Here is a 19,911-nt window from a genome sequence, read left to right as displayed (position 1 = left end):
TGAAAGACAGTTTATATACTTTGTGCTGTCATTCCTAAAACTTTTCCAATTATGGTGTCAAATTCACAGCCCATGGTACCACACTATATTAAAGCTACTGCATTTAATCTTTTAAACATTTGGTGAAGAGAATCTTGAGGAAAAACACATTCCATTTGCGTATTATATTCTTTATTGAAACAATTTCTTTTTAAGATGTTGAAGGAAAGTGTGGGAACTCAACATCAAACGTTTAACTGCTGCAGATCTGAGAACTGGCTGAGTCACAGACAACACTGACATCTGGTGGACAAACAAAGTGATGACATGGAAAAGAACTGCCTTCACACACGCTATTTTGTATTATCTCATTTATAAAACGTTACACAAGATCTGTAGTGTGTGAAATCTTATTGCATAACCGCACACCCATCTACACATCAGTTATTTGACATTGTCGGTTTAAGTTTTCTACACTGTAAAATATTATACACAAGACAAGACAGTCACCATAGATACTTGACCACTACTTGTACTTCATATTCACCACCAAATCAAGGGTCTTAACTTTCAGAATATTTGAGATGTTTACACGCAGCATAGTTATAGCTGGTTGTTGTAACGACAATCTGTGTAGGATTAAATACAAGTCTGTAGCTGTAAATTCTGGATTCCACTTCAAGGATGGCATTTGGAACAGAAAAAACCCCAAATGTTAACACTGTCTTCACTTTGACCAATGTCTGGAGATTACTACTATAGGAGCAGTTGGTGAAGATATTTAGCTGGGTGGACTAATGAGCGTATTGCCCTCAAACAGAGCAGGTGTCAGGAGTATAACTGGCTGAAAACGTACTGGTAAAAACAGATGCCTGAAACACTATTTGTATTTTAGTCAAACCTGGACAGATTAGCTACAGCTGTCCAAGATGTTGAAAGAGTGTATTTAGACAACATATATATGAGCTTCTTCTAAAGGATTCTCACTCAACTGTGCATTTTAAAACCAAGTCAAGAATTTTACCCATGTTTATTGGACCAACTGAAACAAAAACGTCTGTCGAATGCAATTGAGAAAGCACGGCCAGTGCAGATTCAGGTCTTCAGATGCTACCTTGAAACAGTGGAGCTAGCCTGTGACTGGCCAGAGGAAGTAGTGGCAGCACTGAGCTGAGAGAAGCCACTCTGACAAGACTCCAGACTGGACATAGACCCCCTAGAAACGAGGTAAGGCTCATGTTAAATTCTTCACATTTATCTATCTATCAGGACTTTTGACGCTTGTGAAGTAAAGGCGGTTATTTATGCACAGCGTATACACAGGTATTAAAAGCACAGATTTAGTTAATCTTTCAATTTACCACAATTTGGAAAAATATCAGAATGTAGACTTCTCATAGGAGAGCAGTGAAACAATTTTGATGTAGTAAACAGAAAAGCATGGAGGAGTAGAGGAACAGTAGAATAAATAAACTGACCTGAAGTCATGGGAGGCCAGCACCTCGGTGTAATACATGATCTTGCACTTGTGGGAGGAGACTTGCAGAGAGGCCAGCACATCGTCCACACGGGGCAGGCTGGAGGCGGTGCAGGCTGTGGGGCTGTGGAAACGCCACTGGAGGATGTAGAAGCCCGGCCAGCGTGTGATGTGAGAGCCCTGTTATAACATGGGACATTTGAAGGATATACGACAAAGACTAGTCGAGACAAATGACTTCAACTTTATATAGGTCTAAATGTATTTCTTATGTATGCAGTTTATTCCTCGCTCACCTGTACACTCTCCCCCTCCCTGCAGATAAAGGCTTTCTCTACCATGCTGTAGTCCTGGCCCAGCACCCAGCTTCTGTCAATCAGCTGGATGTTTCCAGCCCCGAGGGAAGTGATGCCATGGGTGGAGAGTGTGTCTTTCTTTGGAGGCTGAGGGGCCCTCCTGGAATGGTAAATATTGAAGATGACATCCCCCTTAGACACATCAAAGTCCCAGGTGATGACGGAGGACGCCTCGGTGATCTCAATCAGCATCTATGGGAAGAATTGACGAGATCAGAGGAGCAGACTGGAAGCCCATAAATGATTCATCAGCCATAAGAATGCAATTCGAAAATTGTTCCAGTTGGTGGTGCCACAATCCACAACATAACATTTGCTGAATGTAAAGAAATGCCCTCTGTTCAGACCTTTGGTGAACTCTCGTTCGCCTCACTATTTGACACATCAAGACAACTTGTTGACGGCACCTCATATGGAGCTCCTTTGAAGATACTGGCACTCTTGTAGATGGAGTCAGTCAACAGGCAGTTTTCTTCACTCTCCAGTTCCTCAGCTGTCCTGTACAGAGACTTTGGGACTGTACCTCCCTCTGGGATGTCACACTAGAGACAGCAGAAAGCAAAAAAAAAAAAAAGTGGTTTAACCAAAAATACTCACATTACCACTAAATGGATAGGATTTTGCTCATTTTTAAACAAAAGCTGCAGAGGAAAATATTGATGCAGGTGCCTTTGTTCTTCAGCCACTCAATGGAAAATACTTCAATGATACGTTTGAGCAACTAATGTAAGTGCCACTAAAGAGTTTGGAAAACAAGAAAAACATATTATATATACAAAACTCAGTCATCACTTTGGACAGTGCATCAAGATATTGGAAGTCAACTGCTGACTGATTAGCTTCACATTTCTCCATCACAAGTCAAAAGATTGGACAACTACTCCAATATGGTCTCAACGACATTAAATAAATATTAAGTTGAAAACAATAATGAAACAATGCATTTCAAAAGTGAACCACAATGACAGACATATATAGAGAGGACGCCACTTGACAATCAGTAATGAATTAACAAGCTTTAACTGATGTAAAGCACACTGCAGGTGTATGAAACCACGAGGTAAACGCAGAGTACACTAAATGTAACCCCCGGAAACAGAGCATATCGATGACGTGCAGTTCAATAAGCTAAAGACTTCATCTAACCATGCATTCTCCTCGTAGAAAGTCAGGGATGACTTCTCTGTCAATGTAGTCGACTAAGCCTCCTGGACCCTGGTAGTCATTTCCAGCATAAACAAGGAACTTCTTGCGGGTGTTCTCATCGATCAGGGGGCTGACCTGCAAACAAGATGCCAACAGTCAGAAGAGAACAGCTGAGGAACAGCAGGGTGACCTATTATGACCTGTGAGCATTAATCCATAACCAATGAATAATTAATCTGTGAGGAAGACATTGATTGGCTCGCATGTGCTGCAAGTAGAAATACATATATTCAACATTGATTTAATTAACATGATAGCTCATTTTCTATTAGCGTCGGCAGCTTTACCATATGTTAAGTCGATAAATTGTGTTTCTCACTTCTCCAGAAGGCAACCGTTACTGACTTGACTAAAATTCACACGTATGTGTCATATTTATGTCTGCATTAAATTGATATATCTTAATTGTTTTTCTGATTATTACCACCTTACATGACTCCATGTCGTTGTGGCAATAATCAAATGCCCCCCCATGAGGTGTTTCATATTGCACAGCTGTAATTATCTTTGTGTCAATATTAGATTGTTCCTGTCTTCCGTCTCTATTCCCCCTTTGTTTATCGTTTGCTCATATATGCAGTGTGACTGGATTGCACCCAGCTATGTTGAGTTCATACCAATGCGATCTGTGTGTGTCTTCCCTCATCAGCATTGTGCATTCTTACACAATTATGATGATGAATTAAAATCTAATTAATGGTGACTAATCAAGAAAAAAAAGCAGATACTCATTCTCACCAGTGTCCAGACCACTGGAAAAACTCTCGGCGCCCGCAGGATGAGCAGGCGGCCCAGGGTTTCAGGGTAGTTGGCCTCAATAACCTCGATTATTCTCAGCAGAGCTTTAATGCCAGGCCTCCACAGGTGACGCATGTTCAGCCCCTCCAGGTCCACCAGGCAGGTCCAACAGCTAACGCAGCCAAATATATTGCATGAATGTAATGCAGTGATCTGTACAACTGGCAGTTTAGTAACTAAAGAGTGACAGAAAATGTAGGTACCTAATTGGTCGACCGAAAACTCTGGTGTTTTCCTCACAACGCCTCAGTCCCTCTTCATTGATGGACAGAACCTAAGGCGCAGATAAAAAGTAGGAGCATTAATGCAACATCAGATATAATAAACACAAATAACTAATATTAAAGTCAGAAATCTGGTCACCTGTCTAAGGAGCACCTCCTCCCCTAATGCTCGCACCAGACCCTTTGTGTCCATCTGACCCAGACGCAGAATATATAGAGGACGGCCATCTAAACGCCACACAAGGAACAGATGTACAAAACAGAGGAGTGAAAATGTATTTCAAATAACATATAAAGCTCAGTTTGATTTTAATGAGGGAGCAGTTACAAAGATAGCAGAACACCTTTGAATTCAAATTCTCCCACATTAATTCAAAACCTAAGGAAGCAACCAAAACGAAAAAAATCTTCAGCTCTAATAAACTATCTTTTTTAACAATCTAAAATTTCTAAGGAAAATGTGTGCAATCTAATAATTCCACCTGCTGCAGTGTTTCTCTCCAGACTAATATTGGCCATTTCTCCAGCCTTCAAGGAGCATATTTTCACAAACTCTCCCCAGGATGAGTTTCATGCCAATGCTGATACGTGTGCATTACGTCTGCTGTCCAGTTCCGGTATCAGCATTGTGCCATGCCCCCTTCTCAATTGACAAATTAAAAAATGCAGTGACTCTAACAGACAAAATTGCAGTGAATGTCCTCTGTTATTTTGACACTGTGTAAGGTTACCGTGCTGACTGGACTGGGCCCCAATATTTTACATTCCAGTGGACGTTCAAACAGAATCAGCAGGGAGAAAAAAGAAAACTAAAAACACTAACATCTATTCCCAGACTAACTCCCCCTGCAGGATACACACTGCTTGTATTTACCATCCTATTCAAAGGGCAGTTGCTGTGTTCAAGTCCTAACTCCAACCGGCTGGACAAGCTGAGTCATTTTCAAACACAGGAGCTTTGACAGATGGTGCTCAGACCTTAGAGTCAATAATTAACAGGCCATTTCAACCCATTTGGAAAAATAAATACAGGCCACTTAAATTCCCTGGGTTGTTACATTTACTAATGAATGTTCACAAACTCACACCAGGATTAACCTACAGAAAAAAAGACGAGGAGGAAAATAGAAGCAGCACTGCTCCTTCTGTACCTCTGTCATGGTGGTGCCAGCCTCCAGTGTAATAATCATGAAGCAGCTGTGGACGCTGCCAAGTGTCTAACAGGAAATCCACTTGATGCTGCTTCCTCCAGGTAAGCGACTGCCACAAGAACTCCCTGGCCTTGTCCAAGTTGAAATCTCTTGCTCTGAGGAAGCGCAGCACATGCTGGTCCTTTGGAATCTGCACACCACATCCAGGGGCCAAAACGACAAGTTAGTTATCGATGCGAAAAAGCGTTTTCAGCACGTGAGGTATGAAAACTGAATATATCTGTGAGGAGTAAAGTTGACTTAAGTGTTGGAGCAAAGCCTCAGAAAAGTCAGAGGAAGGGTGTAAAAAAAAGAAAATAAAGAAAAAAGAAAGTGTACTAAACATAACTGCACAATCTGCTCTCTGGATAAACAATATGCGCTGGTATATATGCGACCTTGCCCTTGTGGGTTTCCTGGAGCCACTGACGCAGTCGAATAAGACAGCTCTCCTGCAGAGGCGTTAAATCACCAAGGTAACGTCTGATGTAGTCAGCATCCAACTTGTCTACAGGCCAAAACACACACAGTAGAAAGTTAGAATGTATTGACATAAAAATTCAGCAAAATTTGTCAGTCCGGGGCAAAAACTTGTGAGTTTTCACATGAAATATATTATACATGCAATTGTCTGAAACTTGAGGAAACTATTTAACAGCAAATTCAAAATAACACCATTAAACAATTTTAAGGATGTTTCATTTTCAAAGACTTTTCAGCAGGTTTGTAACAGCAGTGTGATGAGGCCCGTTAAATTTACTCAATGCGAGTTATTTACTTTTCCTGCAAAATAGAGAAGTCTCCGGATTTGGGAATGCATTTTGTCAATAGATATGTTGATGGGGAAGGATTACCAGCTACACCTTTCACCGTTTCACGACCTTAATAAAAATGGACAGGGAGTGTCTGCTGTTACTTACTCATGGGACTGAGTTAGGGCTGTCCTTGTTGCAGATTTCTTTCAGCCATTTGTCCCACCAACACCATTTTGTAAAAGTGTCATAATGTCATGTACTGTCACCAAACTTAAGTTACAGTTTGATGACTTTCCAAGGTGAAAGTTTTGCAGCTATATACTGACCATCGGGGGAGGTTGACAGTAGCTCTGGCGGACTGGCCTGGTCATTATAAGGCAGCCCATCTCTGGCACCATGTCTGGGGATGGATCTCGCTGTGGAAGATGGAGGCAACTGATGCTGAGAAGTAATTGTGCCCGAGTCATGGGGGGGGGCCCAGCGAGGTATGCAAGTAACTCCTTCTTCCTCCAGCTCTTTGAGGTAGTACTCGATAATTTCTTTACCCTACAACAGCAGAATGAAAGATTTGTTAATAATCCGCTCAGGTGCTTAAGGCAACTTTCTACAGGTTTCTGTACAGCTTACAGATAGTCGAGACAAATATACACACCTTTTTAATGCTACTAGCATACTGTTTCATTGCTATTTTCTCTGCAGTGCTCTCAAAACCAAAAAAGGATTTGATGTCCAGACTAGCAGTCTGTTCGAAGCACGTCCAATCCTCATTCTCTGGATGAACCTGTGGAAGAGGACAAAACATGAATCTGGGCATAACTTTAACCCGTTTTTTTTTTTTTTTTTTGATGAGTTGTTTTCAGAGCAATGTATGGTTAGCATGGGTAGCATAAAACTTTAACGACAATTCTAAGATTGAAAGCTATGTTCTTAAACAACTCATTTATTGTTCTCAACTCAAACTCCTTCCTACTGCTTTTTGTTCATAGAAATGTAGTGGATTGCGTTGCTTCTCAGTTTGTGTTGTAGGGTAGGTTTTAAATGCTTCATTTTTATTTTATTTGTATGGTCAAAGTAAAGATTCACTCAACTTCGGTATTTGGAAAAAAAAAAAGAAAGAAAGAAAACATTTCTGTGTCTGAGGTGACAGTTGCCAAATTTGAACTCAACATTATTCTAAATGGAAATTACATTGGCAGTAGACCTAAGTTGTGAAAAGTTCGAGAAAGAATGTATCAGAGAGTATTTCTAATGCGAGTCTGACTATGATAACACAGGTTTGACAGACACCAGTCAGAGTAGTGAGTACGCCATGAGAGGCTCATCTTAGAATAATACATCACAGTTACAACACATTGTTGAGGTCTTAAAGAAAGGCCCTGTTACATCCAAATACAATTTTTATACAAGAAAAAAAAGAACCAAACCACTGGGTACTTTCTAAATGTGTTGCACTTACGGTGTAGTTGCAACACTCGTGAACGATAACTCTGCTGGAAAAAGTTTCGTTGCGGACTTCAATGCGAAGGGTCCGGTCTCTGCGGTTCAAGGTGTTGTTTTGGATGAAGTACAGGTACTCAACACCAGCAATCTAAAAAGAGAGTGAGTTTTTAGGCGTTTATCAGTTTGCGAAGTTATCAAGCATTACGAAACCAACACGAAAACTGCTTGAGCTGCAGACACCGATCCACAGCATGGTTAATTTCCCGTCTTTGTTCTTCAAAACAAATAATCTCACTTCAGCTAGTTTGTACAGTGCAACACTGTTTTCTCTCGAACAGATCAAACATGAGGTACCCGTTTGAGAAGTCGTGGAGCGTCGATGTCGATCGTACAGCGCCGCTCAGTTACCAGCACTGATCGATCCTCATTTTCACTTTGGCTGATGACCTCACTGTCCACAAACACTGGGATCAATGGGCACTTTGGGAACCTCCTCACATAGGCCTGCAATAAAAAAAATACATGAAATGTCAAAGCTGATTTACACAAGAAAAAAAAAGTTTGTTGAACTTTTCTCCACATCTTTGTTTGTTTTCAACAATAGTTTGCCTGTGTTGAGAAAAGTTGTTTCATTGGAAGGTTTTCCATGTCGTGATATTTATGGAGTCTATTTCTGTTTGGTCGAGGGAAGTGGGTCGGTACTAATTGCTCCTAGAATGAGCTACGTTCAGTGTTGTTAACGAACAACTAACAGCATGTGATTTGTGCATGACCTCCATGTACAATCAGGATTTGTTGGATAGTTAGTGGCTTTAAAAGTTCCCTAAAATACATGTCAACATGTTTATGACTTGAACCTGCAGCTGTGCAAGCTTTTTATACGCACTGATTACTTTGTTTTACTGCCCCGGGCAGATGCCCATATGTTCTAGCTAATTTCAGCAGAGCCCACCTGTCAATATTGATTGAGTAACCTAACCGGAGCTTCAGGATCTGTGACGTTTACTATCCTGGCTATGCCACGAGCAACAGGGAAGCTGCAGATGAAACCTAATGAAGGGACCAGACCTCGGGCTGATACAGTAACAGAAGCTTCACTTGTGGCAATTCAGATAAAGGGACAGCTTTGCAATTAATGTGATGCAATTATCTATTCATCTATCTTCTCCAGAGCTTTATCTTAATCAGGGTCACAGGGTGCTGGAGTTGATCCCTGCTGACTGGAAGGTTTGCCAGTCAATCACAGGCCAAACACAACGAAACACTCACACACAACCAATAGGCACTGAGTCTCAAATTAGCCTAAAATTAGTGTTTTTGTTTATTGTGTGTGTATTTATTTTTTTGTAAAGGTCCCTAAGCCCAACCTGGACTCAAAGCCAGACAAAAAAAATCAATTAATTAAATTATTGGGAGATTTTCTGCTGGAACAAATGGAAGAAATGGACATGGTAAACAGGTGATGGGATTTGTAAAAATTCCATAAACAGCCTACTCGGCAGGATCTCACACCTTCTTCTACACATACATGTCCCGTTGAGGTTGCATTTAAACTGTAACATGAATGATCATGCAAAAGAATTCAGATCTCAGCCTAAGTTAAAGGTATTAATTAATGTATCATCAGGTCCCAAAAAAGTTTCCTGTAAAGTTGTATGCTGTGCACACCCCAGAAGTTCACAGGTCTTTGTTTCACACTATTATATTTCACATTTGCAACCCGATAGCCATCTAATTACCGTGGCTCTGGAGCATAAACAATGTATTTATTATCACAGGTCAGATTGATTAAATGCAATTCAACAAGGGGACACCCATTTACAGTTGGCTCAGTGGCGCAATATTAAAACATAACTAGAGAATCTCTGTTATGTAAAGGCCCAGGAGAGTCATAAAGGGGTGTCAAGAAAAGGACAACAGTGATGTCACTGGTTAAACATTCAGTAATATCCAGGACACTGATTAGGACTGTTAGCTGGAGTAATAACTGTCAGTGGCAGGATCAGTCGGGGGACTAATGAGAAAGCTGGGAGACAAATGGAGAGCAGAGGAGGTGGCAGAGTATTGAATGGATCCTCTCCTTTATGCCATCGAGGCCTCAGCCCTCGCATACGAGCTGCAATTTAGTTTTCACAAAAGACTTATTTTGAGACCCTTTTCAATAACCTGCGGTGACGGAGTAGAATTTTATACCTGCACTGTTTCATGAGAAGGCATTAAATGACACTTGTGTGGGTGCTCGACATACAGCTTTATTGCATTATCTGGGACTGTGTTCAAAAAGCCATAGCTGCAGAACAAAGAATCACTAATGCCTCACAGTGCATACCCCACTGCAAATGGAACTTCAGAGAACAAGGAACAAGACTGAACAGCCAGTAAAGGTGAGTGAAATCAGACTGCCTCTCAAGGAAATATTCTCTATTATACGTTTGTCCTTCATTTGTTTTGCCCAGAGTAAACATTCCTGTGTGATTTTAAAGTACAAATTCCAGCCTAATAAAGCAATGCATTGGTATCACAAGAAAACTATTCCACTCAAAATGAGGGTTGCAACTCAGATGCTGGAAACGTGTATTGAAAATTGTGAGACATGTTGCTACTTCTGTGCACTTTCCTGCTTAAAATGCTGCACTGAACTCAAGGTCTGTTTTGTGTTACATAAATGCAGCCGGGAACATTTCTCCCCATGAACTGTGCTGAGGCCACATCTTATCTTAGCGTTACATCATCTATATTTTGTCACCTGCACATGTGAACAGGCCAGGAAGTATATTTATATTAGTAAAATAGCAGCTTTTTATAAAACTTGCAAAGTGACACGAGGACATTGGTTATATTTAATGAAAAGAAACCAACAGGGACACAGTTAGTTGCTAGTTTACCGAGATAAGGGTTAACTGTCTGAAGAGAATCTTTCCCTACAAGCTGTATTGCGGTATAGACCGCAGCAGAAACACAGAATAAACTATATGCAATGCACTTAGTCCACTCTACAAACACACATGTCCTGCAGGTCACCAGGACTCAGACAGACATATGGCCCTGGGAGGAAGACAGCCTATTACCACTCGTTTTTGTTTTGTTTTTAATTTTACCAAGTGGAGCAAGAGCAGGACAAGTAAGAGTGCACTGAGTGAAAACCCTACAGGGAGTAAAAGTACTCAAGTTTAAAGATACTCACCGCCATAATGTACTCAAACGGATGCTTGAAGACCCGAACAGGAGACTGGTATTCCTGCACCATGGTGGAAAGTCTTACGAGAAAACTCTGTTGAATACGACAAAATGACGGAGGTCAGGAAGAGTCATAACAGAGCGAGAGAGAAATAAATAAATAAATAAATAAAGTTACATCAGCTGAGAAAAGTTCAGTGAAGGAGAGACATTGGTGTTTCGGCTTAACTGGTTCCCCAGTTCATTGGTGACCTACTTCCTTCAGCAAAGGACGTTACAAATCCGTGTCTGTCCTTGAGAACAGTTTAATAATCACGCAATAGTTTTAAAGTCTCGCACCTTCTGTGAGTCTCTATCCTTGCCCGATGAACAATGTGTCAGATCGTGACAGTCACGCAGCTGCACGCGCTCATATTGGAGTTAGTGAGGGGGTGGCGCTCTTACCCGGGTCACCAGCTAACGAGGAAACCAGTTAATCCGAAACACCAGTCACATTCACATGATACTAATTTTGGACTAAATCTGTCTGTGAAGTAAATAAGAACAAACCCAAAGAGATGACAAGTTTCTTAAAGAATGCTGTTCGTAACGGTTAAGGGTGAGAATCAAACACAAATTCCCAACGGAGTCGCAACAGATAAACAGCAACAAAAAAGAAGCAAACTGGACTTACAATCAGTGAAACTCTGGTGGGAACTTTTCGACGAGTTACGGAAGCTGTTTAACTTAGTTTATGCATGCTGTTAGCTGAGAGAAGAAAGTTTAAAATCCTGCACAGTCAACAAACGAAGTAAAAACTCCAAGTCCGTCCAACCGTCTGCCTGCAGCGCCGATCTTAAGTTCCGCCCTTTTGGACACCAACAGGAAGCGCGTCATGACGTGTGACACTGACGTAAAGCAAGGCATGAGGATAAAAGTTTAGAAAAAATTCATTATAGTAATCAACTTAAATAATGCGGAAATACTGCTAAGCAAATTACACACCAAATGTATTTATGCATAGTAAAAATAAATAAATAAATAAATAAATAGATAGATAGATAGATAGATAGATAGATAGATAGATAGATAGATAGATAGATAAATGGGTTCAAGTCCCGGCTGGGCCTGTCTGCCTGGAGTTTCCATGTTCTCCCCATGTGTGCATGGGGAGAACATGTGTTTTCCTCCCACAGTCCAAAAACATGTATGTGAGGTTAACCGGTGACCCTGAATGTAAATGTGTGTTGTTGTCTGTGTTTGGTTGCTATGTGATGAACTGGAGTACCTATTGACCTGTGTCCTCACTCAGAGTTAGCTGGGATGGATGCCAGTGCCCCGCAACTCCGAACAGGTTAAAGCGATTTTGAAGATGGGTCGATGGCCCTTTGTATTATTTATGTCACAGTCACAAGAGGAAACCAGAATTTTCTGGTTCAGATGCAAATTTACATGCTACTGCGAATGTGCAACTGCCATGGATCCCTGAGCAACACCCTTAATCGACAACTTCTCAGGTAGTGTTTAGAAGGATATTTGATGTAAAACTTGTGCGAAATCAAACAAGCAGACCATATGATCTGCTGTGGTATCCCAAAAGGACGCATATAGGTATTTGCATATATTATATTATTGGTACAAACGTACAAATGTGGAAATGTTTAATCTACAAGTATTTACAAGTATTTATAATATGTTGTGTATACTTGTTTAAATGCAATGTATTATTACGTTCTCACTTTATCTATGAAGCTCGAGCTCAGAGTCTGATGTCTTGCAGTCTTCCTACGTCTTGTATTTGATTTGTCAACAGGGTTAGGCAAAATACGTGTTTAACGTCAGCCTAAACCCTTCAGGTCTGTAAAATTGTCAACCTATGGATGAAAAACTGCTCTTGCTTATTTTATTTAGTTGACCACTGACCGAAGAAATAAAAGAAGAATAACAAATGCTGAATCACAGTTACAAGTTACATAACTTGTTCATTTGACCAAAGTAAAACTAGATTAATGTTTAACAAACTCTTAGTTGATAGGTTGTATTACAATTTATATGATAAGACTTTATTGTAACTTTCCTTATCATTATTTATATAATAAGTAGCAGGAGTGAGAATGTGTTGTATGTGGTGCTATATAAATAAAGTTGAATTGAATTGTTAAAGTGAGTGTGAATATTTCTTTCCTGGGCCATTCATACATAAAAATGTGATAGTAACTTTACTTTGAAGGAATAGAGATAGTTACTATGGATGTTTGACTGCATGTTCTTGAAGAACACATCTATTGATTGATGTCTTCTATTATGTTCTGTCGAATACTGATAGTGACTCAGTCTGAACCTGTTGAATTGTTTGAAGCACTTTCCTTGACCTATAATACAGCATATACTTTAACTGTTACTGGATGAAAGAACATAATGTATACTAATGTGAACAAGGCTTGGAAAATATCCTTTATTTTGTCAAGGGTACAGGTGAGTTTTGACAGTATGTGGGATTGACCAGGTGAGCTCCTTCAGGTAGAAGATTAGATTCACTATGTGGTAATCCTCCGTATCTATGATGGTGCCAACAGAACAAAGCTCACTGGGATTTTGACGGTGAAAAATGTGGCATCAGAAATAAGTGAAAGTGTCAAATATTACATTGTTATTCTCTGCAAAGAGTGGATTTTCTCAGCATGAGATCATGGCAGGGTTTCTGAGTGGGCAGTTCATGGCATCCTAAAACAGTTTGAGAAAACTGGATGCGTTGTATCCAAACTGCCATCAGGCAGGCCAGAAGTGAACACACAATGAAAAAATAAATAAATTCATCAAGCTGCTCGCTGAGGGAAAACAATTATCATTTTCATTATAAACGTGGAGTTTCCAAAAGGAAGAATCAGCCTCAGACATGCCAAAAGTGTTAAAAAATAAAATTAAACTGCAATGGATCAGGGCAGTTGTGAGACATAATATGGATATTAGGATCGAGAAGTGTTGTTTGTAAAGTTGAACAGGAAAAATACAGCTTTCCCAGTGTTTTTACACTGTTAGGGTCTGACATGTTTGCTGGACACTCATTTTGTAAAGTTATTTACTCCCTAACTTCGCAGCCTTACATTTTGCATCCCATGGAGACACAGCTGTGCTCACAGAGGGACTCCTGAAGCAGCATCTGTGGGGGGAATTCAAAGGATCTGGATCTGGCTGCCTACAAAAGCTCCTCGAGTCCAGCAGGGGACATCCTGAGAGGGGGGAAGTGAAGTTGAGATAAGCTATTTTTTCCTAATCAGCCTCAGGCAGAGAAAATAATGTTACAATGTTACCGGCAAGCTGTTCTCACCAACTGTCTCTGCGAAATTTTAGATAAAACTCAGCCACAGCTCTGCAATGACTCAGTCACACCCGTTTTTCTTACAAAAACACGGCAGATGTGGCATTGAGGATCTTCTTCAGTATTTTGTTTACCAAACCTGTTAGACAAAAAAAATGCCATTTTAGTTGTGATTGTAAACCTGTTCTTTGTTAAAAGAAAGCTTACACAGCAGTCAGTATATGAAGACAGATTCATGTGAGCATTTCTGTCTTAGTACCGGTACATCTTCTTCTCTCCTTGTGAGTGTTTTTGTTGTCATCACTAAGGGTATAAATGTTAGCGTGCCAATTTTATTTAATACTTTAATTCTGATCAAGTGCCATAAAAAGCATCCTTGAGTCTGTTATGACAAAGATGATTGCTGAAATCCATATCCTGCCACAACCCACCGGCTGGTAGAAGAATATCCCAAAGATACTCATTTATTCAAATGGGAAACTGGCAGCAAAAATGTGAACACTGGAGTTTACAGATTGTCTTCTTTGAACTCAGCTCATCACCTCTCATGGCCCATTATCATTTTTACTTTCCCCTTAGCTCTCGATCTAATTATCTACAATAATGACAGAAGAATATTGGATTTATTTCTTTTGGGATGCACAACACTGTCAACTCTAAAACCTTTGGAAATAAAGATTGCGACCATACAGCTTTTCATTCATTCATGCACTGGTAATGCACAGTAAGAATAATCCTCTTTTGATCATCTGGGCATTTCCAGAAGATCAGAAATAATGTTAAAAAATAAAAGACTGAAATAAAAGTTTTAACGAAAGGACTTTTTAAATAATAAGGCATCTCCAAATACCGTAACTTCAGAAATCAATGGATCACTAAGGCCACTGACTGACCTTCATATCTACAGCACTTTTCAGGTTGGGGCAAAGGGCTTTGCAGAACGATTGATACAGTGAGTACAAGACGAAGCAAGGAAGGACAAGGAAACCAAAAAAAATTGTAATTCTCATAAAATTTAGAGGAAAGAATTAATTAAAAATATGTCATATTAGACAACAAATTAAAAGTACAAAAGCAAGGTAACCACATAATCCCTAAAAAACAACAGTTTATTCCACAGATAGTAATCAGGTAGAATGTTTATATGACAAAGAAAATATAAAACCAGAGGAAAGAAGCTAGGAAGGAAAAGATAAAATAGCTCAAATATAACATAATAAAGAAATAAATCCAAGTAAAAGTAACAGATTGAAGGTAATAAAATAGTTTTTAGCTTTTCTTTAAATGTTGTAATATTTCTGTTTGCCTTCACATCCTTGAGAAGCTGAATCTAACAGTATATCTTACCGTTGAAGCTGAAAGATGCTTCATGGAAGATCTTTGTTTCATATTTTGGGCATCACATCTGATTGAGGGGTTGGTCTTGGTCACACACTGTGAGGATATAAGTCTCATATTCACCAGCGACACCACGAAGAAAGAAATGCACGATCTCCAATAAGTGTGTGGACTTCAACATGTTCTGCAGATGTGAACTAAAACCAGCAGATACAATATTGTTTCCCCCCCCCCCCCCCCACATTTAAAAAATACTTTGAGCTATTTTGGAAAAATTAGCAAATGGGAGAACTACAGGGGAACTGATGTAGATGAGGTTGTTGTTTGTATAAAGTGAACTCAAGAGATTACATTTTCATTTTACTTCTAAAATCCTGCTGCTGTTCTTCTGTGTTTCTTTTTGGAAGGCACCTGAGGGGAGAAGTCAGTCAGAACTGAAATGGGGGCTATTTAAAAGTAGAAAAAAATAACAGACCACGCTGTGAGGAATTTGAAAACGATTTCCAGACAAGCACAGAATTTATCCAGAAGCCTCAGTGTTAAGCAGCATGAAATAGATGATTTAAAATTCAATTATGGCAGGCCTCACCTAACTTTCAAAACGTTCTTGGTGGTGCACATGTTTTTATTTTGAGAAAAACAGAAAATGTTTCAAAGGCTGAGATGCCTGAGGTTACACTGAAAATTCAATACTGGTTATTATTATTAATACCTATATCAGATTAGATAGTGATACTAGGTAAGGATGTTTAAAGACCTTCTTTAATAACATAACAACTGCTGAAACTGTTAGTTATGATGATGATTAATGGTGGAAATACACTACCTTTTCAAGTATTTACAGTATAATACAATTTAAATCTTGTTAATGGTGCTGTTCAAGGGAAAACGAACCCTACAGCTAATTCAGACTCAAGATCGTGGTGTGTTGATCTGTATCATCCACTTATAAGAGAGAAAAGGTCTTTATTTTTAAATCCCCTAAAATCCTCAGAGGGATGAACGAAAACTTTAGCAGAGTTTTTAAAGTGCTAATTCATTAGGCTTAAATTCTTGCTGAAGTTGAGGGACTCAGAAAAAAATAAAAGAAGACTGATTTATAATTCAGATTTTAATCAAAACAAATCCTGTTAGTGAGGGCACTAATCATCTGAGGTCGAAAAGTAATATACTGAGAGGCAGCTTGAAGGTACTGTCACATTACAGCTCAGGTTTACCTTGTATGGTCTGAGACTTCATTCGTTCTCAGTGAGCTTCAATAGATATGCTCCCCTTTTTACTATTTACTTTCTTGTTTTCTCGTCACACTTGGCTGGATCAATCTATCTTAGCTCTCCAGGAGCTGTTCCATCCCCCAATCTGTTGTGTTATTGTTGTTGCAATATTAAGGTTAAATGAGAAAGTTTCAGAGGAAATTCTGTGCGCCTGCCTCTCGTTTGATCTCAGCGCCTCTTTGGAAACAGACGCTGATCTCCTTTGTTCTCCTCCATGAAGTGCCTCTCCCATTCACTTTGTATAGGACATGTTTTCACAGTTTTGGGAGTTTTGGGAGATTTATTCATAAACGGTGACCCAAATCGATCCTAAAATCGAATCGATTGTTCCTTGGATGATGACAAACCATCACTGAAGATTCCATGCACTTCGGATTAATAGTTTTTGCAAAACTACGGTCTGCGGTCGTGAGGCTGGTTGTATGTACTGCCAAATTCCATGATATGCCTTTGGAGACAGCTTATGGTAGAGAAATGAACATTCAATTCAAGGGCAACAGCTCTGGTGGACATTCCCATTCCTGCAGTCAGCATGCCAATTGCACGCTCCCTCAAAAGTTGCGACATCTGTGGCATTGTGTTGTGTGATCAAACGGCACATTTTCAGATTGGCCTTTTATTATGGCCATCCCAAGGCACACCTGTGCAATAATCATGCTATCTAATCAGCATCTTGATGTGTCACACCGGTGAGGTGGGATGGTTTATCTCGGCAAAGGTGCTCACTAACACAGATTTACACAGATTTGTGAACAATATTTGATAGAAATAGGTATTTTGTGTATATAGAAAATGTTTTACATCTTTGAGTTCAGCTCATGAAAAATGGGAGCAAAAACAAAAGTGTTGCGTTTAAATGTTTGTTCACTACACACACACACACACACACTGCACTTTGAATGTGACCACACAAAGATATAACCATATAGAAAGAAAATATGTTTAGCCATTTATTTTTAAAAATGTTTGCAATAACATGAGGCTTGGTTCATGACTTTTTTTGTTTCAGTCCTTTCATGTTGTGGGTTGTTGTTCTTTTAGCATCCACATGATGTCCTCAGCATATTAACAAAAAAAATGTTTAAAAGAAATAAAAAAAAAGATTTTAGCTGTGTTTTTAATTTTTGTCAGTTAAAGCAGGTAACTCAATAGCGATTCCTGTGAATATACTGGCATGATGCATGTTTGATTATTACAGATGGGGAGGGCTGTTGGAACACGAAGAACACCTCTCTCCCAGCAGGTTGGAGTCAGAGCTGACGCACCAGATAAAAAGCACAAAAAAGGCAAGCATGCCAATGTCAGACTAATATTAAAATGCAAAGCACCACCAGAGCGTCAGTGACTGTGTGATTGTTATAACACAGTAGCTGATCTTACCACGGCTCCTATCTGTGGTAAGGTACAACTTTTCGAGGTAGTGACAGTTTAACTGATACAAGCAATTTTTATGCAGTTCATTTGCTAAAAAATAAGGGTAATTACAGTTCAATTTAGACTCCATTCAGTGGTCCATCCTCTATAGAACTTTATCCATCTTAGGGTTTTAGGGTACTGGAGCTGGTGACAGCAGGCAGGATACACTCTGGACAGGTCAGCATTCCATCGCCGGGCAAACACAGAGAGATAGACCACACACACTCACACTTAATTTAGAAAACCCAAAATGCCTGTTTTTGGACTGTGGGAGGAAACCAGAGTACCTGAGCACACACAGTGAGAACATACCATGTCCATAGAGAAAGATCTCCAGGAAAAACCACTACACCATGGGACAGCTTCTTTCTACATTTACTATGACTACGAAACAAGGTAATCGTAAAAATATAATTAAATCCTTAAGAAATGGCATGTTCATGTCATAATGTTGGTTACTGAGTACATGTGTTCTTCAAGCATTTAGATAAGGAACATTTTGCATAAGCTGTCTAGACCTCAGGGATTTTTGAAACTGGATATTTGGTAGGAGTGGGAAGATATCATGTAACAATTTAATTCAACTGGTGCAATATAAATGCAATATCCGAGATGTTCTGCTCATCTTTCTTTCATTTTTTTTTCCTAAACAGCACAATGATTTTATCCCCTGCTCTCCTCCACCCACACGTATACTAGCCTTTGTATTAGTACCATGCTTCTTTGCTCACTACATACAGGAAACCGACAAGGAGAAAACAGCAAGGGAGGAAAAATAGACCAGCAAAAGTGTTATATTTCGGGAGGCTTGGCCCATAAGAAATTGCAAACTATTTGGTACTGATTGATACTGGACTTGGTGTTGATTCATGTCAGTCCAAATTTATGTCGACTTTGGGAACCGCCTTTGGTGCTTGTGCTCCAAGGATAAACGGCAGAAAAAAGGTTTGCATAATTGGGATAACAAATTAGTTTGTGTGTGCAAAATAGGTGTTGCTCTCTGTCAGCTCTGTTAAATACTATTCCTGCATAGGCTGCCACCTTGCGTCACGTTGACACTTGTTTGTCAGCACAGTATCAACCCTGCAGCCCTGCTAATGTTGGCCTGGTCACACTTTATAATAAGCACAGCACCATAACCTTCTTAGGGAAATTAAATACATCCCATCCCTTTCACAGTAAAATCTCAGGTGGTTAAAAATTGAAACGGGGAAAAGATTAAATTCTATTTCTCACATCTGAGGAAGCAAGTGCATGAGAACTTAGTCAGGGAATCATACTATGTCCAGGCACCTGGCTGTAATTATTACATCTGAGAATATATATATATATATATATATATATATATATATATATATATATATATATATATATATATATGTTACCATTAGAATGAATAGACAATGGGGAATAGAAGATAGAACCAGCAGTCAAATTGAAAGAAAAAAAAAGAAACTACCGACAAGCTTATCTGCAAATGCATTTGTCTGTGTGGGAAAAAAACCCCACCACATCCCACACTCATGCTTCTTACAGCTAAAAAGAGATATCAGCAGTGCAAAATTCACATAACTCAGGATGTCCCCCATATTTGAGTTCAATCACAACGTCAAAGTTACGCAAATATGTAGCCACCCAGTTTCCCCCTCATAAAGAAAGTGTGCGAATCGGCACATGGCCAGCAGAGCAGTGCTGATACAGTAGTGTGCAGGTGGTAGTACGTTGCCAGAAAATCTCTCGGTTTTCACAGACTTGGCAGTTGTAGACAGATCTGGCTCAGCTACTGTGCTAATCTAAGAACGGCTAATTAGTGGATCTTTAATACATCGGCCTTCTGATATCTAGACAGATTGCAAGGCTGTGGACTCACAGGCACCGCATGACAAATGATTCTTCACAGATTCTCCTCTGAATCAATCATCTTGATGTATGTTTCCACTGCCCTTTCATATTCAAATGAGGTGCATGCAGGAGTCTGGGTAG

General features: G+C 39.7%; 1 protein-coding gene across 1 annotated transcript; it reads right to left on the bottom strand.

Moving 5' to 3' along the window:
• Window positions 1-216: 216 nt before the first annotated feature.
• On the bottom strand, window positions 217-11,433 carry sec14l1 (SEC14-like lipid binding 1). The gene is made up of 16 exons (XM_080511996.1): window positions 11,276-11,433; window positions 10,610-10,696; window positions 7,780-7,929; window positions 7,442-7,573; window positions 6,638-6,766; window positions 6,312-6,531; window positions 5,629-5,738; window positions 5,192-5,381; window positions 4,180-4,268; window positions 4,020-4,090; window positions 3,757-3,928; window positions 2,959-3,093; window positions 2,220-2,354; window positions 1,753-2,004; window positions 1,458-1,636; window positions 217-1,195 (listed from the first exon to the last, which is right to left on the bottom strand). The coding sequence occupies exons 2-16, from the start codon at window positions 10,670-10,672 to the stop codon at window positions 1,090-1,092; spliced, it is 2,133 nt and encodes a 710-aa protein (XP_080368122.1). The 5' UTR covers window positions 10,673-10,696; window positions 11,276-11,433; the 3' UTR covers window positions 217-1,089.
• Window positions 11,434-19,911: the final 8,478 nt, after the last annotated feature.

This window comes from Blennius ocellaris (assembly GCF_963422515.1).
Source record: "Blennius ocellaris genome assembly, chromosome: 16".
In the NCBI taxonomy this organism is placed as follows: Eukaryota; Metazoa; Chordata; class Actinopteri; order Blenniiformes; family Blenniidae; genus Blennius; species Blennius ocellaris.
This window is presented reverse-complemented; position numbering and strand designations above follow the sequence as displayed.

Coding starts and splice junctions, on each gene's coding strand:
- sec14l1 (XM_080511996.1), bottom strand. CDS start 10,672: ATGGTGCAGGAATACCAGTCTCCTGTTCGGGTCTTCAAGCATCCGTTT. Junction 5,382..5,628: donor AGGAAACCCACAAGGGCAAG/GTCGCATATATA, acceptor TGTGGTGTGCAG/ATTCCAAAGGACCAGCATGT. Junction 2,355..2,958: donor TTCTACGAGGAGAATGCATG/GTTAGATGAAGT, acceptor TGCTGTCTCTAG/TGTGACATCCCAGAGGGAGG.